The sequence below is a fragment of the Brachypodium distachyon genome, chromosome 2, assembly GCF_000005505.3.
Source record: "Brachypodium distachyon strain Bd21 chromosome 2, Brachypodium_distachyon_v3.0, whole genome shotgun sequence".
Lineage (NCBI taxonomy): Eukaryota > Viridiplantae > Streptophyta > Magnoliopsida > Poales > Poaceae > Brachypodium > Brachypodium distachyon.
Window position 1 is genome coordinate 57,404,502 of NC_016132.3, and position 21,849 is coordinate 57,426,350.

The 21,849-nt window shown below is 48.3% G+C and overlaps 2 protein-coding genes and 1 long non-coding RNA gene across 3 annotated transcripts; 2 read left to right on the forward strand and 1 right to left on the reverse strand.

The window, feature by feature from the left end:
- Positions 1 to 406: 406 nt before the first annotated feature.
- Positions 407 to 21,346, forward strand: LOC112270789. The gene is made up of 3 exons (XM_024458996.1): positions 407 to 681; positions 20,607 to 20,775; positions 20,956 to 21,346. The coding sequence occupies exons 1-3, from the start codon at positions 628 to 630 to the stop codon at positions 21,054 to 21,056; spliced, it is 324 nt and encodes a 107-aa protein (XP_024314764.1). The 5' UTR covers positions 407 to 627; the 3' UTR covers positions 21,057 to 21,346.
- Positions 696 to 1,918, forward strand: LOC112270790. Its single transcript, XR_002963144.1, has 2 exons — positions 696 to 1,393; positions 1,427 to 1,918. It is a non-coding gene; the product is annotated as an uncharacterized LOC112270790 (long non-coding RNA).
- LOC100836635 (putative disease resistance protein RGA3) lies at positions 2,654 to 20,600 on the reverse strand. Its single transcript, XM_024458994.1, is given in 10 exon segments — positions 2,654 to 3,078; positions 3,177 to 3,369; positions 3,876 to 4,150; positions 4,910 to 5,388; positions 5,742 to 8,328; positions 8,759 to 9,931; positions 17,783 to 18,115; positions 18,287 to 18,438; positions 18,885 to 19,635; positions 19,722 to 20,600. Coding segments are annotated over 3 exon segments (3,981 nt in total). The 5' UTR covers positions 18,089 to 18,115; positions 18,287 to 18,438; positions 18,885 to 19,635; positions 19,722 to 20,600; the 3' UTR covers positions 2,654 to 3,078; positions 3,177 to 3,369; positions 3,876 to 4,150; positions 4,910 to 5,388; positions 5,742 to 5,826.
- Positions 21,347 to 21,849: the final 503 nt, after the last annotated feature.

Consider the following 21,849-nt stretch of genomic DNA (forward strand, 5'->3'; position numbering starts at 1 on the left):
CAGGCACACCATTTAAGAGATAAATCATTTCAAAAATTTGATTTCATAAAGATTGTCAATATAATCATCATTTGTCCTTTAGTGCACGCATGCAAAATGGTCTGCATACATTCATCAATGTTAGGCCAGTCCATTATATACGAAGTACTACCGGTAGCTAGATGCCATCTCACATGTTATAAAGGTGGACCTGTAAAAGTTTTTAGTATAAGCTTGCGTGATACTAGGATGGTGCTAGGCTGTTCAGCATTGGATTTATCTGTTGTACTCCCATTTTGGTGTTAGCAGATACTCTCTCCGTTTCTAAATACTTGTCGTTGTTTTAGTGCAATACAAGTATTTAGGAACGGAGGGAGTAATAGATACAATCTCTTTACTCTTATAAAAAAGGCTTGTACGGCGGTGGCGGTCGCCCCGCGCATCCAACCGCTCCCTTCTTTCCAAGCCCGCACGAAAAAATAAATAAATACCCGAGCCTCGTGTCGCTCGTCTTCTGTGCAGCTCTGCCCGAGCGAACTACCAGAATCCGCCGCCACGGCGCGCCTTCCTTCCCTCCTCTCCCCCTCCAGCCTCCTTTTTCTCGTCGTGCTGCGCCTACGGCATGGCCGACCGACTGATTGGCGAGCCATGGCCGCATCTGCCGGCACCCGACATGTGGCCGTGCCTCCGGCAAGCCTCCAGGCGAGCGCTCTTCCCCTCCCCGTACCATTCGTTGGTTTGCTGACCAAGAATGCTTGCTGCTTTTTTCGCTCTCTAATGTCGTCCGGTTCTGGTAATATTGTTACAGCATGTCCAGCAATAGCCCCCAAACAGGGCCCCTAAATTTGCAAGTAGGGGCCAGCCCTCATAAGTAGGGACCCAAAAATTGCAAATGTCTCCAGCAAGACCTCCTAAATCACAACCCCTATTTCATTCACATATTTCAAACCAAATTCATCCGATTTCAACCTAAATTCATCCAATTTCAACACAAAATAGTCAAATTGAACCTCTATTCATTAAACCTCAACACCCATCATCCAAATTACCAATTTGTACATACAATTTTAACAAAAAAAAACCATTTCAATACACAGTGGAGGAGACCTGCGCCATCGCTGGAGGAGGAGTAGGTGGTGGCCGCCGTCACTGGAGGAGGACGAGCTGGTGGCGGGCGCTGTCGCAGGGGGAGGAGCAGGAGGTGGTGGCGGGCGCCGCCGCGGGGAGAGGAGCAGGAGGTGGTGGCGGGCAGTGCTCTTGTAGGAGGAGCAGGAGGTGGCGGCGGGGGCCGAGGGGAGGAAGAGGAGGAGGTCGTGCCGTCGTGGCGGCCGACGCTCTCGCGGGAGGTGCCGGCGGGGGCCGTCGCAGGGGGAGGAAGAGGAGGAGGTCGTGGCGGACGACGTTCTCGCGGGAGGTGGCGGCGGCAGCCGGCACCGGCGCGGGGGAGGCGGTGGCCGGAGACGGGGAGGGTGAGGCGGTGGTGGCCGGAGAAGGAGAGGCGGCGGCATCCGAAGGAGAGTGAGGGAGAGGCAAACGAGAGGAGGGAGAGAAGATCGGGGGAATCTTGGGGATAGGGGGTCCCTATCCCACCCGTGGGAATGGGGGCCCTCGGGCAGATTTGGAGGCCTCCCAAAATTTAGGGGCTTGTTTAGGGGCCCTGTTGGACCAGTTTTTTTGCCTCAAGCCCCCAAACAGGGTCCTGTTTGGGGGCTCGGCCGGACATGCTCTTAGTCCTCTCTTCCGATATAATCAGTCTTGTTAAGGAACAATTTCATTTCATTTGGTGGTCGCAGCTGCAGATGACGTTAATTTGATTCCTTATACAAATTGCATTGTACCTCTGGTGTGGAATATCCGATTGGGGAGAAACAAAGTATAGCATTTTAGTGGAATGAACATATGTCAGTATATTACGTAATTTGAGGAATTAGTTCTTTTCGGTTTCTTGTGCCAAAAAAGCAACAAAGAAGAGTGCCTCATGATCTTGTGCCAACCAGAAAACTGCGTAAACTCTGGGCTAGTTCTTTTCGATTTTCTGTACTGGCTTGCCTTTCACAGCTTCCTGAAAAAGTCGTCATCTAAATTTGATTAGACTAACAAACTAACTAGCAACAGAAGAAGAGGTCGACGTATACGACATTCGTAGAAAAATGGCCCATGTAATTTAATTTAATTTTTTGGCGGTGAGAGCTGTGATGGACATCTAACTCCTAATTTGGCTCACCAACCAACATCAATCGCTCTTCGGGAAAACCAATCCAGCCGGAGGAAGAGCGTGGAAGAGCTTTGAATACCTGAGGCGGCTTCATCCAGCACCGCTTGCCCCCACGCCGCCGCCGCGTGCTCGACCCACGCTGCTGAATGACGGCCCCGGGTCGCGCCCACCGGCCGGCGGCCGCTGCAATCTCCGTGGGTACATCCGGCATCTCAGTCTCACCGCCGACACCTTTCGCCGCCCAGTATTTTTGTTTTTTGTGGAGGGGAAATGAGAAAAATGTTGATGGTCCGCGCTGAACTGGGAAGAAGTAGAAGGCCGCCTCAGGCCCAGTACAGCAGCCTACGCAACGGATCTCCCAGCCCCAGCATCTGGTTCCTCTCAAGAAAAAAAAAAGCCCCAGCATCTGGACTGGATCACCCTCGAATAAATTGGCTTTGTTTTTGTTTTGCTCAAGTCGAAGTTAAATGTACTTTCAGATTCCATCCGAAACGAAACAATTACTATTTGGGTTGCCGGTTTACACCACCAGAAAGAAAATGGAGTTCGCACTAAATTAAGCACATACAGATTCAGCAATATCTACACGGTTGCTTACATCTTTTTACAATCGGATTAAACAGTCCTAAAATTTCTTCTATAACTTGGGGCACACAAGCCTGCAAACAGTAAGAAGCCTTCTTGGCTGTGAACTGCTGATCGACGAGATACAGAAGACATAACCACTGATGCTGCATCCAAAGGCACCAGGAGGAATCCAGGACACGTCAAACGCCTGATGTTTGGAAGAAGCGCAAAGTGTCACACTAACAAGGCCGGTAATACTGGAAGCACCACAGCACCAGTACATCACTGTCGGAACGCAGCAGCTTGTAGAACGTCCACTGCAGAATCACACACGCAAGCAAAGAGAGATCTCTCATTAGAATGTATTGGAATGACACAAATACAAGCAACTAAAAGGCTCCCGTGATGTACTCACTCTGATCCCCAATCTTGAAGTGCACCTGGCTGTAGAACTCGGTCGAGGTAGTGACACCGCGCCAGGCGGGATGAGATCGACCCACGACCATGGCGCTCGACTCTGCTCCAACCTCTTGGGAGCCTCACATTATGCTTTCCAATCATGGTAATTTGTTACAACTGTAGCTATGTAAAAGCCTCCTCTGCGGTATCTGAATGCACAGGAACACAAATGATGAAGATATACTTGTAAGGCCTATGGTCCCACTCCTATCATTACATAAATGGATACTTATGACATAACTACAAGCTCTACATCAGAGATAACTGCTCTGAATTTCTCCGAGATCATCATGATCCTTTTAGTGCTTGCATGAACCTCACAAACATGGTGATCAACATTACAATGCATCTTTCTGGACAATCTGTTACTTGGTTTCAACAAGCCAGAAGGTATTTTTATCTCATGCAAGCTTTAAATAACCTTAAAACTTGACTATAAAGGCAAAGAACATGCCTTTTAAATAAATAAATTGTCCTGTGTGCAGGTGCAGAGAAAATTAGAAATAAAGGCTACCCAATCATAATAAAAACTTGTGTCAGTCTCTTTTTTACAAAACTAAGAAAAATGTGTGCCATTCTCTATTTGAGATGAACTTAAAAAAATGTGTTATTCAACAGAACAGAACTTAAACAGTCAAGTTTGATGGATACTTACACTTTACAGAGTCCATGAACAGGTCAACCTTTTCAAACGTGGATGCTAAGACTATCTCCTTTTAGCTCCAAAACATTCTCCTTAGAGGGTCCTCATCACCACTTTGCAGGTCCAGCTGCAAGCAGAAAATAAATTTTCCTCTCTCCATTCTTCAACCTTGTCCCCTCTCCAAGTACTTAATCCTTTCACTCCCTTGAGGTACTGAACATATTGTTGCCGGGGTATGAAGTAAATTTCCTGGTGCAGCTTTCAGCTGTAGTTCAAGTAATATCCTCCTACATTTAATAAATACTTTCTGAAGACTTACATGTAAAAATTAACAAAACAATTGGATTTTCAGAAAAATGTGGGCTTGTCCGTGCCTCCTCTACTGCTATAAAAAAACTAATCCTTCTATATTCCTACTACATTTTATAAATATACTATTTGGAGACTTAGGGCATGTGCAGCGTGCGAAGAAACCCAGTGCTATGAGTAACTAGGCTCAAGTCTAACCATTGCAGCAGTCGGTGCTAGTGAAAAAACTGAAGACTCGGTTCAACTTCATGAACCAGGTGCTAGCAAGCAAGTAACAAATTCATTTCTTGTGCATGTCCATTAATGACCAAGGTATCACCAGCCAGGAAAGTACTAGCAAGCAATTTTACTTTGCTGTTTAATGGGTCCCACTAAAATATGCTAAGAAAATCTATACGCTGCACTAGTTTTCGAGTTCTTAGACTCTTGATATGTGTCGAGTTCTTAGGTTCACTACACTGCTCATGGCCTTACATGCCGAAATTAACAAATGTGATTGGATTATGGATATAAGAAAGGTGTGGGCCTGTTCATGCCTCCTCCACTGCTAACGTTGCCACTGGATCAGATCTACGCTCCGGTCAATCCAAAATACAAACAAGCAAGAGAACAGCGATCAACAGAGCAAGTTCCAAAATCAGTCACTATAATCAACATTAGCAGCGGAGGAGGCACTGAAAAATTAGTTGACCAAAACAGTGAATCGACATGGAGGCACGTTGAGGGAGAAGACTTACAGGTGAACTGGAGCTCACAGCTGCAGGGATGGATCTCGACACTGCCATCTCCGCTGCTGGAGGATCAGAAGGCAGCAACTGGCTCCACTGTCAGTATAACACCGCCGCTACACATGCTGGTTTCTGCAAAACTCCGAGTCCAGGCCCTATCAACCTTCCTCATGGGCTATAGGTTTGGCTGTGAGGCATCACCTGCTAGGAGAGCCCCAGCTTTGTAACGAAAAAAGGCCACATGAGCATTACTGATAAAATAAGAAATGATTGGTACTCAACCTTAACATACAACGAGTTCTAGATAGCCTGGAATACACGACCATCATCAGGCTTTACTTGCCAGGAAATCCACTAAGAAACTACAACCAGTCACGACAGCAAAAGCATTACAGACTTCTCCTTCTAGCCTCTGGAAGTTTCTTTCCTTTAGCTCTCCGCATTGCAGCCATCACGTCCACCTTGTTCTTCATCTGTCGACCAAGGCACTGCATGATACCAAGAATTGTTTCCCTGTTAACCTTTCGAATCAACAGTCCCTAAAGGCACACAATGTAGGCCTAATAGCGTGATCAAATTTTGCGGCAAACTTGGCTCAGCAACAATACAATCAATTGATCACAGTCCTTGTGTGCACACACACAAAAAAGATCAAATTGAAAACGACTAGCAACGAAAACGTACAGCAAGAACGCATTGATCTAAAATAACATTGTAAATCTACTTAATGCCAAAGCATGAAAATGACATAGAGAATTGAAATATTGTAGAATCATGTGCAAATGAAGCCATCAGTAACTAAGAGAAATAAAGATTTACTAGGCTTTGGGGAGTTCCATACCATCAATTACTGTGTCTGTCGCCATGTGATAAATCATGTTGGCATACTCCCCTTGCCATTCAACCAGATTTGGACAACCCCAAATCTAGAGTTTCTTCAAGGTGGTAAGGTTTTGTATGCTTTCAGGCAAAGATGTCAGGTTGGGGCAACTGATGATACAAAATTCTTGAAGGGAAATGAGTTGTCCCATCCATTCTGGCAATGCATCAAGGCCTTTGCACTCCTTCAACCATAGTACTCTGAGGGCGGTAAGGCTTTTCATGCTTTCGGGCAAAAATGTTATGGGACTATCTCGGATGTACATGTGTTCTAGAGAAGTGAGGTGCCCCAACCATTCCGGCAGTAATTCCAGATCCTTCAACGACCACAAATTTAGTTTTCTCAGAGAGGTGAAGCATCGAATGGCCTCCGGCAAGGCCCTCATGCCGCTGCAGGACTCAACCTGAAATAACTCGAGGGTGGGGAGGAGCTTAAGCCTATCCCACTGGTCTGGTGAAAAATTGCAGTTCACTATTGTGAGAGAAAAAGGAAGAGTGGAGGATGAAAGCTTCCCAAATCCTCCTTCTGGTATTAACTCATGGCTGTTTTCTATGAACCAGAACATACATCTTGGGGGATATGGTAGGAACTTCAACTTTGGGCAGTCTACTAATTCCACCCTATGCAAATTTGGGATTAAAAACTCTTCATTTTCTTCACCTGACCGTGTTGTCCACCATTCCACCAAATTCCCCATCGACTTCAAATCTATCATTCTTAATTTCATACAAGTTCCATCCTTTCCATAGAATTCCTTGCCGATTTTCCTGATGTTGGGAATGTTCTCCATACTAAGGCCTCTCAAATTTGGCAGCCGCCCAAATGGAGGAAGAGTATTGCATGTTCCTAAATCATAAAGCCTGAGGTAGGTGAGTGAAGGGAGGAAGGAGGAGATGTGAGACATCCAGTTAGAGAAATCCTTGCTCATATACCCGTGCAGCGTAAAATGTTCAAGAGTCAGAGGAGGTACGAGCCTCTCCAAGACAGATCTATCTCCCTCTCCTCCTTGGAGTCCCCAGCCAAGAGCAAGCCCTCTCAAATCTGATTTATCACGCAGCTTGGCCCTCTCTGCATCTTCTGGATGCCTGACATTCTGAAGTTGTACAACATATAACTCACGACAAGTCAATTGCGCAAGATCCACTATACTGCTATGTCCTTTATGGTCTATCTCATTTACTGTTACTCCTGGCAAATCTAGATGCTTCTGAATGTCTCGTGCCTTGTTAAAGACTTTAGGTCGTGCTGCCGTGACCCCAAACTGAGTGAGACTAGTCATGTTACCTATGCTGTCCGGCAAATCACGAAGAGATGAAGAAGAAGAGATATCTAGTGATTGAAGATTAAGGTCACCTAACAAGGAGGGGAGCTTTTGGAGCATCACACAATATGACAAATTTAGACTCCTCAGCTTAAACAACTTGCAGAATGACTCGGGCAGTAGTTGTAGCTTGCAGCAACTTGTTAGATTCAAAGAATCAAGCTCAGAAAGGTTACCGAAACATTCAGGCAATTCACTAAGGTCATGGCAATCTGAAAGATCTAAGTCTTTCAAATGAACAAGCTGGCAAAGTGATTCTGGGAGCATTGAAACCTTGTAGCAATCAGAGAGGTTCAAGAACACAAGCTTTTGGAGGTTGCCAAAATCTTTCGGCAGGTTTTTTAGCCTACAGCAATTTGATAGGTTTAGATACTCCAAAGACTCAAGTCTAACATTGTCAGGTAGTTTGGTTAACTTGGAACAACCTGACAGGCTTAGGGATATGAGTTTTGGAAGGCAACCAAATTTATCAGGGAGCTTTTGAATGGCACGACACCCGGACATATCTAGGTGCCGTAAAAAAGTCAGCTCACAGAAAGATTCAGGCAACTCTAGTAACACGGAACACCCCAATAAGTTGAGGAAGGATAGTTTGGAGAGCTTCCCCAGTGACGCAGGTAGCTTATTAAGGCTGCTATTACCAGATAAGTCCAAATAGCAAAGTTTGTGGAGGCTGCAGATATTGTCAGGCAATGTTTCAAGTGAGCATTTGGACAGAATTAGAGTTTGCATGTATTGAAGCGTGTGGAAGGACTTTGGAAGTGATGTGATTGGCAAATCCGTGGCATCAAGGTACCTAAGTAGCTTTGATTGATGAATGGAAGATGGCAGCACCATGTTCCTTGGAGTAGATTGCCCTTCAACCGAAAATCCATTATGGTCCAAGTTGCTTGGAGTAGAGTGCCCTCTAACTGAATGCCCAAAGTCCAAGACACGTGTGTATTTGGTCCGAGAGAATGCCATTCGGGGAAGTTGCAGTTTTACTGAATCCCTAAAGTGGAGGGATCTAACCTTCGCTGGCAGATCTCTGAAAACCTTAGATTGATTATGGTAGTTGTTCAATTGTGCATGTCGGCAATAACGAGCTTTGTTCCAAGTCCTTGGTTCAGGGGCATTAGCATCAAGAACAAGGAATTCATTGGCTGTAATTGTTGATGCAAGATCATGCACCAAATCATGCATGCTGAGCTCCCGTGGAGCACTGGCATGCACTGGACTTGGACTAACCTGAAAAAATAAAATATTTACTATCAAAATATGTTTGCAAGATAAATGTAGAATGCAATGAACATATTAACCAAGTGATTAATTGTGGTTAAGTGAACAAAAGTGCAAGAGTAGTGGTTTTCGATACATATCTTCCAGAGATACAAGTTCCTTGATATTTATTCTAATTGTTATACGGCCAATTAATTTGGTTTTAATATTTTATTGTTTGTCACACCTCTATACTAAAATTTTCCACCAAAATGTAGCGTTACCAAAACTAAATTTGAGATTTAGAGTCCAGCTATGAAAATTTTAATTACTACGACCAAACTAAAAAAACAAGAAAAAATCTTTATCCATGAGGGTATAATCTACTGAATGAACGTTCTTGACCATGGAGTGTACACGAACGAGGGAGGGGGGCAGGGAGGGAGTGTTCAGTCCTCACCGAGAGTGACCTTGAGATCTGAAGAAAAGACATCCCAACAAGGTAGTTGATACACCTTTGACCATCATCCCTTGCATGAATGTATCCAAGAGCGATCCATTGTTGGATTAGACGGTCGCTATCCACAATGAAGCCCTTGGGGAAGGCCGCCAAATATGTGAAGCACATTTTGAAGTCCAGCTTCATGTAGTAATAGCTTAGCATGAGGCGCTCTAAGGTCTTTTTTAGATGTATTTCTCTCAAACCCAAATCAACTTTTGTATCTCTTATGTCTTCCCATGCCTTGATAGTCCTTAACTCAAACATTACTTGCCCAAGAGCATTTGCAATGAGCGGTAGGCCCCCACACTTCTCTGCAATTTGCCTTCCAATCTTTTCCAAAACACTCTGGTCATCGTCACCAGGCCCAAATGCCCTTTGCTTCATTACTTCCCAGCAGTCATCAGGAGATAAAATTCCCAAATTAATTTGGTCCGACTCGGGCACAGGGCAAATTTTCCTTTCATTTGCAAGAAGACCAGTGCTAAGTGTTTGCACAATGCTTTGGTTACGGGTAGTTACTACAATTCTGCTACCCTTGCAGCCATATTGTAACATCCGCTTCAACTCTTCGAGGTTGTTTCCATCTTCCCAGAGATCATCCAGAATAATCAAGTACCTTGTGGTACCAAGTTCTTTTTTCAGATTATCATGTAGGAACTGCAAATCACAGTTGTCAAGGTTGATAGTGCTATTTAACCTTTTGATGATTCTACTCCCAACTGTGTGCAAATCAAACTGTTCAGAAACATGAACCCAGATTTGGACATCAAAGACACTGATCCTTTTGTCCGACAAAACAGATTCAGCCAACGTTGACTTCCCTACACCACCAAGCCCCACGATAGGAATGATAGAGATGTCCTCACTAGCTTCAGTTCTCAATAGCAGGTTGATTATTTTGTCCTTTTCGGTATCCCTTCCCACCATTCCAATTTTCATGCCTTCAACACTGATGGCTGCAAAAGTTTCTCTATTTCTGCTCCTTTCTGCTTGTGCTTCATGACGCGCAAGACTGAGCGTGTTGAGGCTCTCTTTTTCAGTTTTCTCTATTTTCTCCCTCACATTCTTCATATTATGGGATATCGTCATCCGTTGGAGTAGTTGATTGTTCCGGGAAAAGAATAACTTGAGCTGAAATTAAGGCCACAGTCATTTTTCACTTTCTGAGATCAAGTTTATACTCACATTTCATATAACAATATGTCTCATGCATTCCTTTGAAGTTAAAAATAAAAACTAAATGGGAGGTGGGTTTTCCCTCCGGTTGGTGTCCTCGCCTGTCGCACCAGTGGCACCCGGGGTGCCACCGCTGCACGACGCGTGGGTCGCATCGCTGGTTTCCAGGAAGGATCTCACCCTGGGCGGCAACGTGCAGGCTGCCCGGCAGGGCTAGCGGGGCTTCGGGGAATAATCCTGCCTGGGCACCTCCCGGGAAGGCGCTTGCCGGGAGAAGGCGTTCCCGGGCACAAGTTTCCGCCGAGAGGGCGGGGCGAGCGAACAGGGCAGCAGCGCCACGTGGGCGCGCGGCAGGCGCCCGGTGTGCAGGGTCGTCAGGGCAAGGAGTGAGGCGCATGGCGCATTTAATGAGCCGACAGGAGGGGCGTTATCCGTCTAGTCGGGCAAACAGTGGCTGCTCAGGGCTAGTTTTTAGGCCTTAGACCCCTAGTCGCGGGGTTGGCGCTCATGCATGCATGCCAGCGCACCGAGGAGGAGCTGCCCACGCTCCTTGCTCGCCACTTGTAATCCATGCACCGTGGCACCTGTTGTATCCCCTTGGCTATAAAAGGAGGACCCCCGCCAACGGTCAAAGGGTTCGGTCTTCAGTTCATTTTTTCCAACCAACTCCTAGTTCTGCACTAGCGATAGCCCAGAATAGTGAGGAGCACTTAGCCAGAAAGGGAGCACCCGAGGACCCTTCCCCAGCAACTTGTAAACACTCGATCTTACGATAATACGAGCTCAGACAAGCAGGACGTAGGGTTTTACACCGCAAGGTGGCCCGAACCTGGGTAAAAAGCGTGTGCATGCGTTCTTACGATTTGCATCGGCCTCGCCGGCCATCGCCGGAGCGATCCCGTAGCCCACTGCCGAACCTAAAAGGGGGTGCCCACGCATCCCCGGTGTGATAGCACGCCCCCGGTGTCGGAGCCCCGTGCGACGACATCTGGGGCGCCAGGTAGGGGGCGCGTGAGGAGAGCTCGCCGGTGACCGCCGGCGGCAGTGTCTACACCAACATCGGTCTCGTCTTCCTCGACGACAGAGCCGGACACCATGCCCCCCAAGCGGGCTGGTGACTCGAGGGTCGACCCGCGTGCGGCCCCAGCGGCGCACACGCGGTCGCACGACGTGCCACACGCGTCACAGGAGCAGGGTGATCCTGAACCCTCACGAGCGCAGCAACCGCAGCTGCCACCCCCACCTCCTCAGCCGTCGGCAGATAACCGGTTGAGGGGGCCGGCGGCCCCCAGTGCCGGGGTCAGCCATGCGAGCGAACATGGTGCCGCCCGCGCCGGCCAGCGAATCGAATCGCGGGCCAAAAGCGCGCAGCGTCAGCTGCGCCACGAGCACACCACGTCGTGAGCGACGCCGATGGGGTCGCACCCCGCGCACCCGGGTGCGTCCGGGGATAGAGCGGAGGGCAGCCGCTCGAGAAACCAACGCACCAGGCCGCATCCTTGAGGTCGCACCTGATGGAGAGAACTCCAAATACGGATGGCATCTTCATCACGCCATAGGCGCAATGCGTAGCCGCCATGAACTTGATCAGCGTTGGCCGACCAAGGATCCCGTTGTAGGGCAACGGGGTGTGTGTCACATCGAACACTATGTGTTCGGTCTGAACGCTTTCCGGGACCCGAAGGTGACCGGTAGCGTGATGCGCCCCAGTGGGCGCACGATCCCGGGGTTCACCCCCCGGAACGGGTCGGTGGGCTTCAGCTGATCCACCGGCAACTGGAGTTTATCCACCAGCCTGGCGGACAGGAGGTTAAGCCCCGCTCCGTTGTCCACCAGTACCTTGGTCACCGTCATATTGCTGATGATCAGTGAAACGACGAAGGGTATTACCCCTGAACCCAGCTGCCGCGCTGGGTGATCGGCACATGCGACCACCTCAGCGGCTGTTGCGGTTCCGCGTCCGGCAACAGCGCACACACGTCGCAGGTGAGGCGCTTCACCGCGGCATGGGATGGGAGAGCATAGGCTCCCCCATGGATGCAGGCGACGCCGCGAGGCTCCTGGAAGCCCGACTCATCGCCAGCAGTGCAGTCGGACTCGCGCTGCTCCTCAACGCGAGCCCTGTCACGTCCCCCCCGGGGTTCGTCTCTGCCGGCAGCGCCGCCGGCAGGCCTCGGCCCCACTCTGGGGTCGTTCGGGCAATCTCGGGAGAGATGCCCGATGTTGCCGCAGTTGAAGCAGGCGCCAGCAGCGCGGCACTCCTCATGGCGCTGCTCACGACGCTGCTTGATCCCCTGCAGGACGCGGCAGTCCTGCGCGTCGTGGGTGGAGTTGTTGTGGATGGGGCAGCAGGGCGCGTCACCCTGCTTGCCACCAGACCCGCCACCCGGCGAGGCCTTCTTTGCAGGCCTCGCGACAGGAGCCCCTGAGCGAGTCCGCAGCGAGAACCTGCTTCCCGCTGCGCTTGCGGGAACCCCTCTTCTGCGAACCCTCGCCAGGGCTCGCGGCAGCCTTGGCTGCTAGCTCGGGCGCTAAGCGCCCTTCCTCGGCCATGGCGCACTTGTGCGCCAGGGCGTATAGATCCTGCGTCGTCCGGATCCGATGCGTGCTCAGCTTCTCGCGCATCTTGAGGTTGCGGACGTTGATGGCGAAGGTGTTGACGATGGCGGCTGCCTCCGCCTCCGAGATAGAGTTGGAGAGGTTGGAGAAGCGGTTGACGAAGCTCCGTAACGTCTCCCTCGGCTTCTACACGATGGTGTGCAGTTCCGCCATGGTTCTCGAGCGCTTTTAGCCGCCCTGGAACGCGCTCACAAACTGCTCGCGCAGGTCCGCCCAAGTGGCGATGGACCCGGCGGGCAGGTTGAGTAGCCAGGTTCTCGCTGATCCTTTCAGGACCATTGGGAACCAGTTGGCTGACCTAGTTGTCGGCGCCGATGGCATGCATCCCCAACGTGTAGGTCAGGAGGAAATCCTTGGGATTCACGGTCCCGTCGTACGTGCCGAGCGCTGGCACTCGGAACTTACGGGGCCATGTCACCCGCCGCAGCTCGCGCGTGAACGCAGTACAGCCGTCCTCGAGGCCCATGGGAGCGTCTTCCTACTCCTGCGGGCGTTGGCGCTCTACCTCGTGCCGGCACCAGCGCTCTAAGCGCTGGCGTAGATCTTCTTGATGGCGGGCATTCAAGATGCCGCGCGCGTCACCCCGTGTGACGGTGGGTGACGAGTCCGAGGACCCCTCCGGGTCCCCGTTTCCCTGGCCTCCCTGCGGAGGAGGGTTCTCCCCCTGTGGCGAGGCGCGGGGCGCGTCTCCGCACTCCGGGTTCTGCCCGTGGCCGGAGCCTACCGAGACGCCCTCGCCTTGCGGCCAGAGCGAGGAGCGCGTCCAACTCCTCGCCCCACGTCTCGTGCGCCGGTGTGCCTTGCTGCGGTTTATACCGCACCATGACCCGCGCGGCGATGATGGCTTCCGCCAGGGTTCGTGCGGGGGGCAACCGATTTCCCGAGCGGCTGCTGTCCGCTCTGGCCCCGGACGCCTCCGGGTGCGCGGGGTGTGAGGCCCCGGGCGTCGCTCGCGACGCGGTATGCTCATGGTGTCGCTGTCGCTGCGTGTCCTCAGCCCGCGACTCAACTCGCTGGCCAGCGCGGGCGGCACCATGTCTGCTCGCGCGGCTTGCCCCGGCGCTGGGGCCGCCGGTCCCCTCGGCCGGTTGTCTGCCGACGGCCGAGGGGGCGGGGGAGGCAGCTGTGATTGCTGCACTCTTGAGGGCTCCGGTTTCTCCTAAGCCCCCAACGCGGGTCGCACGTCATGTGACCGCGTGTGTGCTGCTGGGGCCTCACGCGTGTCTATCCGAGGGTCACCAGCCTGCTTGGGAGGCATGGTGGCCGGTCCCGTCGGCGAAGAGGACGAGGCCGACGTCGACGCAAACACTGCTGCCGGCGGTCACCGGCGACCTCTCCTCTCGCGCCCCCTACCTGGCGCGCCAGATGTCGTCGCACGGGGCTCCGACACCGGGGGCGTGCTATCACACCCCCGGCAAGGGCGTCGGGGATCGCTCCGGCGATCGCTGGCATGGCTGATGGCGTACGCGAACTGCAAAGTGATCCACCCAGGATGCACGCAAGCTAAGAACACATGCACACGTTTTTACCCAGGTTCGGGCCACCCGGAGGTGTAAAGCCCTACGTCCTGCTTGTCTGAACTGGTATTGACAATAGATCAAGTGTTTACACGTTGCCGAGGGGAGAGTCCCCGGGTGCTCTCTTTTTGGCTATGTGTCCTTTGCTTTTTGGATACTGCTAGTGGCGAACTGTGAGTCCGTCGAACCCTTTGACCATCGGCGGGGGTCCTCCTTTTATAACCAAGGGGATACCACAGGTGCCACGGTGCATGGATCACAAGTGGCGAGCAGGGAGACATGGCAACTCCCCCTCGGTGCGCTGGTGAGTGTGCATGAGTGCCAACTCCGCCGCTAGGGGTCTAAAACCCTAAAAGTAGGATTGGACAGCCATTGTTCACCTAATTTAGACGGGCAACGCCCCTCCTGTCGGCTCATTTAATGCGCCGTGCGCCTCACTCCTCGCACTGGCGAGACTGCGCACCTGACGCCCGGCACGCGCCTGCGTGGCGCCGTTGCTCTGCCCGCTGGGCCCCACCCTCGTGGCGGGAGCCTGCGTCCGGGAACCCCTCCCCCCGGCAAGTGGCTTCCCGGGAGGTGTCCAGGCGGGAGTATTCCCCGAAGCCCCGCTAGCCCTTCCAGGCTGGTAGCTCGCCGGGCTGCTCATGGCTGCTGCCCAGGATGAGACCCTCCCGGGAACTCGAAGACGGGGCCCACGCGTCGCGCAACGGTGGTACCCCGGGTGCCACTGGTGCGACACCACTGCCGAACCTAAAAGGGGATGCCCGCGCATCCCCGGTGTCGGAGCCCCGTGCGACGACATTGCCTGTGGTTAGAATCTTCACCAGCAACCTGCTTATGGGAATGTGTGCTAAGACTTTTCTTGTAAATATGCAAGACATGCCATATGCTGTCCATAGTATAGGGTAGGAGTTGAACATTGTGTGAGAGAGAGCGGCAACAAGCCAATGTAGGATTAAATTTATTACTCCCTCTGATCCTAAATTATTGACTCAAATTTGCTCAAATATGAATGTATCTATTCTTAAAAAGTGTCTAGATACATGTAATATTTCGACAACAATTTAGGATCGGAGAGAGTAGAAAACAGTGTCTCTGCCTGAATCAAAGGAAAAATGAAATAATTTTTTTTATCAACACGCAGGCTGATTTCCTGTATTGACTTGAGGCCCAAAGGGTATCCTCTATTACTAAATAGCCGGAATCCACTATCTATTTTTCCTCTCTTCTCAAGTAGCCAGGTCATCATTAGGAGCATGAGAAAAGCTTCAGTTCACTGCAGAAGATAAACGACACAGTTCACCCTGCTAATTCAATGATGCTCATCAAAGCCTCGGCTTCACCCTCTTAATTCAATGGTTCCTCACAAATAGTTTTTACTCCTTGCATCATGTTGCCCCCTCTATCTTCTATAGAGAATCAAAAACCTCTTAAAACCGCCACTGGCCCCCATCTCATTCACCCCCTGTTCTCTCGCACGCTTGCCACCAGCGGCACTTCCATTCTCGCATGGTTATGCTTGATGAGGTTTTTCTTTAACCGAAATGGAAATCTAATGTTTTGCTGCATTTGTGAGGGTGAAGGAGATGTGCATGGTGCTTGCTGATAGATATTGCCTATAACACACGTGACAGTCCTTTTTTTTTCACGATGAGCCTTCTTCCAATTTCTGGCTTCACTGTAGAACCAACGAGAATGTTCCTTTTCTATTGTCAGATCTGCTGGAAGTATATGCTAATAGTAATAGATACGACATGGTAGATGTTGGCATCCATTTGTTTTTAGCACTTTAACAAGGGCTACATCAGTTCAATTTCAGGTCATCCAGACTGCTTAGGTCTTGGTGGGAGTTAAAATGTCAGCATATGTGGATTTATATACGTCGAGTAGAGAAGATAATCATTTGTCAGTTTTCTATATATGATAGTATTTTGTTTTCCAGAACACATATCTCCATGAGTAGTTCAGATCGATCCAAATCTGAACCTGATGAAGTTTTGATGTTACATAAAATGAAAATACATACATGACACATATGCATAGCCCCACATATCATCTGGCCAATTGCTCAACTAGCTTTTTTGGTGACTGGAGAGGAAAAATATCCTAGACCATGCATCCCCACAATGTCAAATACTGATGCAGCAATTTTCCAAATAATGAGCAAAATATTCAGACATATATAAAGAATTATGGACGGGCCTCTACTACAAGACCTTCTTGGTTATGTTTTATGATATACTTAGGCAATTCATGTTCACACATTTAAAGTTTGATGTTGGCTTATTGTTTCTTAAGTTTTTCATTTAACTAGTACACCATAATTTTAAAGTTTATATTACTTTGTGGTCTATATTATACAGCTATAAAAAAACTTGTGAGGAATGCAGACATACTTAGCTGCCATCATTACAACGTGTTGGTGCTCAGTATATTGCAGGAAATGTAGTTGTTTTCCAGATCCTATAACGGCATTTGAGCTGAACTATATATAATCTCCCAATACTATTCCTCTGTCCAGTCTTTAACCAGCAATCATCATCCTTCTGTCCTCCATGACTGTTGTGATGTCTTCAATACACGCTGACTGTTGTTGATGAGGGGATGTACAGACTATCTATCTGTATCTATAATGCATAATCTATGACAGCAAAGATTTGTGCAGTCCATGCTTAAACTATTTATTGATTTAAGGTGAAATAAAAAATCTGAATATAGTCAAATAGTTTGAGTTTGTGCATTTGCATTTGAAACTCCCAAGTTGACTTTTTTTTTTGCCTGTGACAACGTGTGGGTTCTTATCAATAGGTTCTCCTCTTTTTGCATCATATCCCATTTTTCTTTTCTTATTTTAACATGTTGATCCTACACCCTGCAATTATCTTTATATATCTAATCATTCCCGCAGCAGTATGCGGGGAGCCATCTAGAATATAGTATAAGATAAAACACAAACCTTACACTATTGTGGAATGCCAGAAAATTTCAGGAACATTTCCAGTCAGAAAACATGCAAAACACCCTAGAACTTCAGAAAATTTAATTCATTCAAGGTGACATCAGGGGAATCCCAGGTGGAAGTTATTTTGAAAGTCGACCTTTGAGGTTGAACATCTGCGTATGAAGTTTAGTGTTGAAAACTAGAGCTGGAAGTGTTAAAAAATGTTGGAAGCTGATTATTTTTTTACTGAAAGTTTTCATTTCAGCCAAAACCCAATTATTGTCTGGGACGGTGGGCAATGAGTTGACAGAGACGCTGATGAGAGGTGCTGGTGTCCATGGTGGGAAGAAAAGATATGGACGCGTGGATGCATGGTGTACTTGGTGAAGGGTCAGATGTCCTTAATCCTGGGTTAAGGGGGGAAAGCGGAAGAACAACAATAAATTATGGGGTTAAATGAGCTTACAAAAATGAGCCAAGGGAACAGTTTGTGTGTGGATGGAGGGGGAGAGAGTAGACTTTTCCAAGAAGAAAACAGGGGGGCGACGGATTTGAATATTCCTAATTACTCTAGCTTATATTAACAATCAAAATTTGAAGTAGCTAAAGAGAAATATACAAACAAAATGATTAAATGTTATTTCAAAATTGTAGGATGACGTGTATTTAAGAATTTAATCTGGAACTAAAATAAGATGTATTCAAGAACAGAGAAGTATGCGTTAGTACCTTTGATTGGGTTTTCTTGATGAGTTCGTTAGCATCTAACTCGTCCAGAACGTCCTCAACATCGTAGGCGACAGACTTAAATTTTGTGAGCCACCGTCCAACTGCTTCTCCATCTTTTTCTCCTCACCGCACCCTATCATCAGCATCATGCATTACAGCCTCCAGATCTTTCATTTTCTCCTCCATGCCTTCCACTTCGTCTTGGAACCCCCAGAGCAGAGCGATCTCCTCTTTGACAAGTTCCTCTAACTTGCTAGAGATTTGTTTCCCCACAGCACTGGCAATCAGGCCCCCAACCTCGGCCATGGCCTGGCAGAAAGACCTAGTTGCCCTCTGCAACAAGAATATTATTGTGTTTGTGAAAGTGCGGCGCGGCAGAGAGCAGTCCTAAAGGCAAACTCCGTGTTCTGTCCAGAATGTCTGTAGGCAGACTAGGGACGTACCAGTATTCCAGTTTGCAAATATATATAATTTTTTATTAGACTGAAGCTTTTGCACTGATACCTGAAGGGTAGTGTGGTTCAGCTCTTAGAATAAACCCGAAATCCAAACAGCACATATTCGTAGAGTGTGTTCCGACTTGCAAGACTCAGTCTTTTAGCGAAGGAATAAAGTCGAGCACCAAATGACTTGTAACATGGCGTGTGTTGCCCTCTCTGTAAAGAAATAAAAAAGTATAAGGATCCTGAAAATGTGTAATTTAGGGATATGTGTGAAGAATTGAAACCTGTCTGGGATAAACTCTCGATCCCTATTATATTATAAACTAGGACATCTGTTTTGATGAGTGCTGTACTGAATATACAGGACAATTCACAGTGAACACGAAGGACAACTCACCCTGTGTGAGATTTTAGCCTGGCTATGAGAGCACGCACAACGGCACAAGGATTAAAATGTGACCTAACAGTAGAAATAGACCATAGAAAACTAAATCCTAGTTCATATATTGATCGAATTGCTTTGAGACATGCCGGCCGCTGGTGCGGGCGAGAAGGCAAAATCAGGGTCCCAATTCGGCGGGCCATCACCTCCACCGGACTCAAATTCATCACGTTTGGCATTTGGGCGACCCATAGAGACGTGAAAGAGGTTCGAATACCTCTGCGGGCGCCGTCCGCTCCAGCGCCGCCTCTTGTGCCTCCACGCGGCCGCGGCGTGCTCGACCCGCGCCGCTGGATTGCGGCCCCCGGGGCCTGCACACCGGCCGCCGCCGCAATCTCCATTCATCCGGCTGCTCAGTCTCACCGCCGACACCTTTCGCCCAATGCAGGAAATGAGAAAAATGTTCGGACGGTCCGGGTGAAGCTAGTAGGCCGGTTCTGGCCCACGAAGCAGTAGGGCACCCCGGCCCAGTCGAATCCATCCTTTCACGTCCAATCCAGCCCAGCCATCAGTCTGTCACAGACTCACAGCCAAAAGCTTGCCTCACTTGCACGCCCGTCTCTGATCAGAGTCCAAAAATGGTGAGCACAAACAAATTCGCCAATATCTACTCCAGAAAGAAAATGGAGATCGCAGGATGTATTGGTCTGATTAGCCCAAAGTACATAGAAATTCGACAATATCATCTACAGTGCATTGCACTTTACATCTCTTTACAGTCGGATTAAACTTTCTATAGTAAAATTTCTTCTTTGGCTTTACTATCGGCTAAGGGAAGCAACGCCATCAGCAAGAAGCCTCTTGGTGGTGAACTGAACTGCTGATATATCTCTGAACCACTGACGCTGCATCCAATGGCTGGCAGCAGGACACAGCTGATTTTTTTTTTTTTGAGGACACAGCTGATGTTTGCAAGGAGCAGAAGTGTGATCGGCCTGTAATGCTTGCTTCGTGCAGGAATTCAGCTTCTAGAATCACATATACGCAAAGAGAATTCTCATTAGAACTGATTGAAACCACACATACGAAAGGCTGTAGTGATGCACGTACTTACCCTCATCCCCATCCTGAAGAGCACCTGGCTGTAGAACTCGCATACAGGCGGTCGACCAAAATAATAAGTACCACCTCGTTCTCAGTCATCACACAAAAAGATCAGACTTGATCTTTTCTTCCTGAATGATCGGACTATCTGAAAGGGTTAAATGAGACTTGACCAAAAGTGCGAACAGAAGCACAAGTGGAGAATACATATGAGGTAGCACAAGATGTTTGAAAAGTGGTAACACACAAAAAGGAATGGAAAGGAAAACAACTTACAGACTACAACCAATAAGGAGAAAAGCATCACACATTACTCCTTCTATTCCCTCAAAAAAAATTACTCCTTCTAAGCCTGCTGCAATTACAGCTCTTCTTCCTCTCCTGGATCTTCAGAAGTCAAGCCCACCCAGCTCTTCTTCTTCTCACGCGCCTTCAGGTTTTGACCACGGCTCTGAACAAGACCAGGAGTTTTGTGCAGCATATCAGCAAACATTTTGATCTATGGTTTCCTTCGGTTAAGCTTCCAAATCAGTGCCATCACTTAACCGCACGACTAGTTATAAACACGTACCGCGAGAATGCATTGATCCTCAATAAAGCGTATTAGTTGATAAGTAATCTACATATGGTAAAGCATGACTCATATAAAGATATAAGGCCACAGACCACAGCATGTGGAAATGATGCCATAAATAACCAAGAGAAGCGAAGATTTACTGGGCCTTTGGAAGTCCCGTACCTCTGTATAATGTGACTTTCGGGATGTGAGAAACCATGTCGGCATCCTCCCCTTGGCACCTATCAACCAGAGTTGGACAGCCCCAAATGTAGAGTTCCTTCAAGGTGTTGCAGTTCCGAAATTCTAGAACAAATGATTTATGCCTCAAAATTGCAGGATAAGGTGTTGCAGTTCCGAAAGAAACTCTCTATGGAAATCCTCTTTCATAGCCAGAACGGAGAAGACGCAGTCGATGAAGTTCTAGTTGACACTCGCGCGGACGAGTATGAGGAAAGAAGGCATGACCATCAGGGTGATGACCTCAGTTCTTCCCTACATGCATCAGGTTGGGATCCCACCTATTTTTAAGTTCGAAACCATCCAAATGAGGCTTTTGGGTAATTGTCTGCACATAAAAGGATACAGTTTCCATCTAAAGCTGGGTGCTGGGATCATGTCTGGCATCTCCATCACAAGTCACGATAACAACAAATCTGCAATATTACATATGTGTTCACTCATGCAGGAACTTCGAGGAATGCCCTTGATGATGGCACTTCAGCCAGATATCACCAATCTGTATCTATTCCACCAGCAGTCACGCCATCTCCATGTGATGTGTCCTAGCTGTCTGAACATTACCAAGATTCATAAACCCAAGGTTCAGGAGCATTGACTCCTTGGTATCTTGTCTACTTCCTCCGATCATAAATTGTTGTCGAAATATTACATGTATCTAGACACTTTTTGAGAATAGATATATCCATATTTGGGCAAATTTGAGTCAAGAATTTAGAATCAGCGGGAGTAAATATTACCAAGATACAAAAGGCAAGGTTTTAGGAGTGTTTGACTTCACATATTATTTATTCTCCTGGGCATCAAGAAACGATCACAGAATACAAGTAGACCCAGCAGATTGATTTACACACAACAAAATCCAAAGGTAGCATAAATGCATTGAGCCGAGAGGCTTAGTTGACAAGACAATCAAGAGGAAGACTGGTGATAAAATTTCTCCGCCGCATCACAAAAAAACAGTCCGAAAATGCTGCTCGGTGGGGTCGAGAACAGGGGCGACAATACCCTTACGAGAACAGTACAGGAGTACCAAAACGCTGCCTGAAACAGCATGAATCGTAGCACTCATATCAGTCCTAAAGGATAGTAAAACAATCAGTACGTATGACTACGCGATTCATGTATATATCCTGGTAAATAACTCATGAAAGAGTTGTTATGAGCCTGATCTTGAACAAATATATGCTCACGTGGACAGCTTTCCCAGTTGCCACCCAGTTGATTCTTCAACTGCAACGTGTAGACATTGGATTCTAACTTGAGAAAAAAAAACTAACATTAATACATTACAGCTAGCAACCAGCTATCGGCATGCAGATCGATGCTACCTCATTTGCGT

Coding starts and splice junctions, on each gene's coding strand:
- LOC112270789 (XM_024458996.1), top strand. CDS start 628: ATGGCCGCATCTGCCGGCACCCGACATGTGGCCGTGCCTCCGGCAAGC. Junction 682..20,606: donor TGCCTCCGGCAAGCCTCCAG/GCGAGCGCTCTT, acceptor TCAAAATTGCAG/GATAAGGTGTTGCAGTTCCG. Junction 20,776..20,955: donor TTCTTCCCTACATGCATCAG/GTTGGGATCCCA, acceptor TCACTCATGCAG/GAACTTCGAGGAATGCCCTT.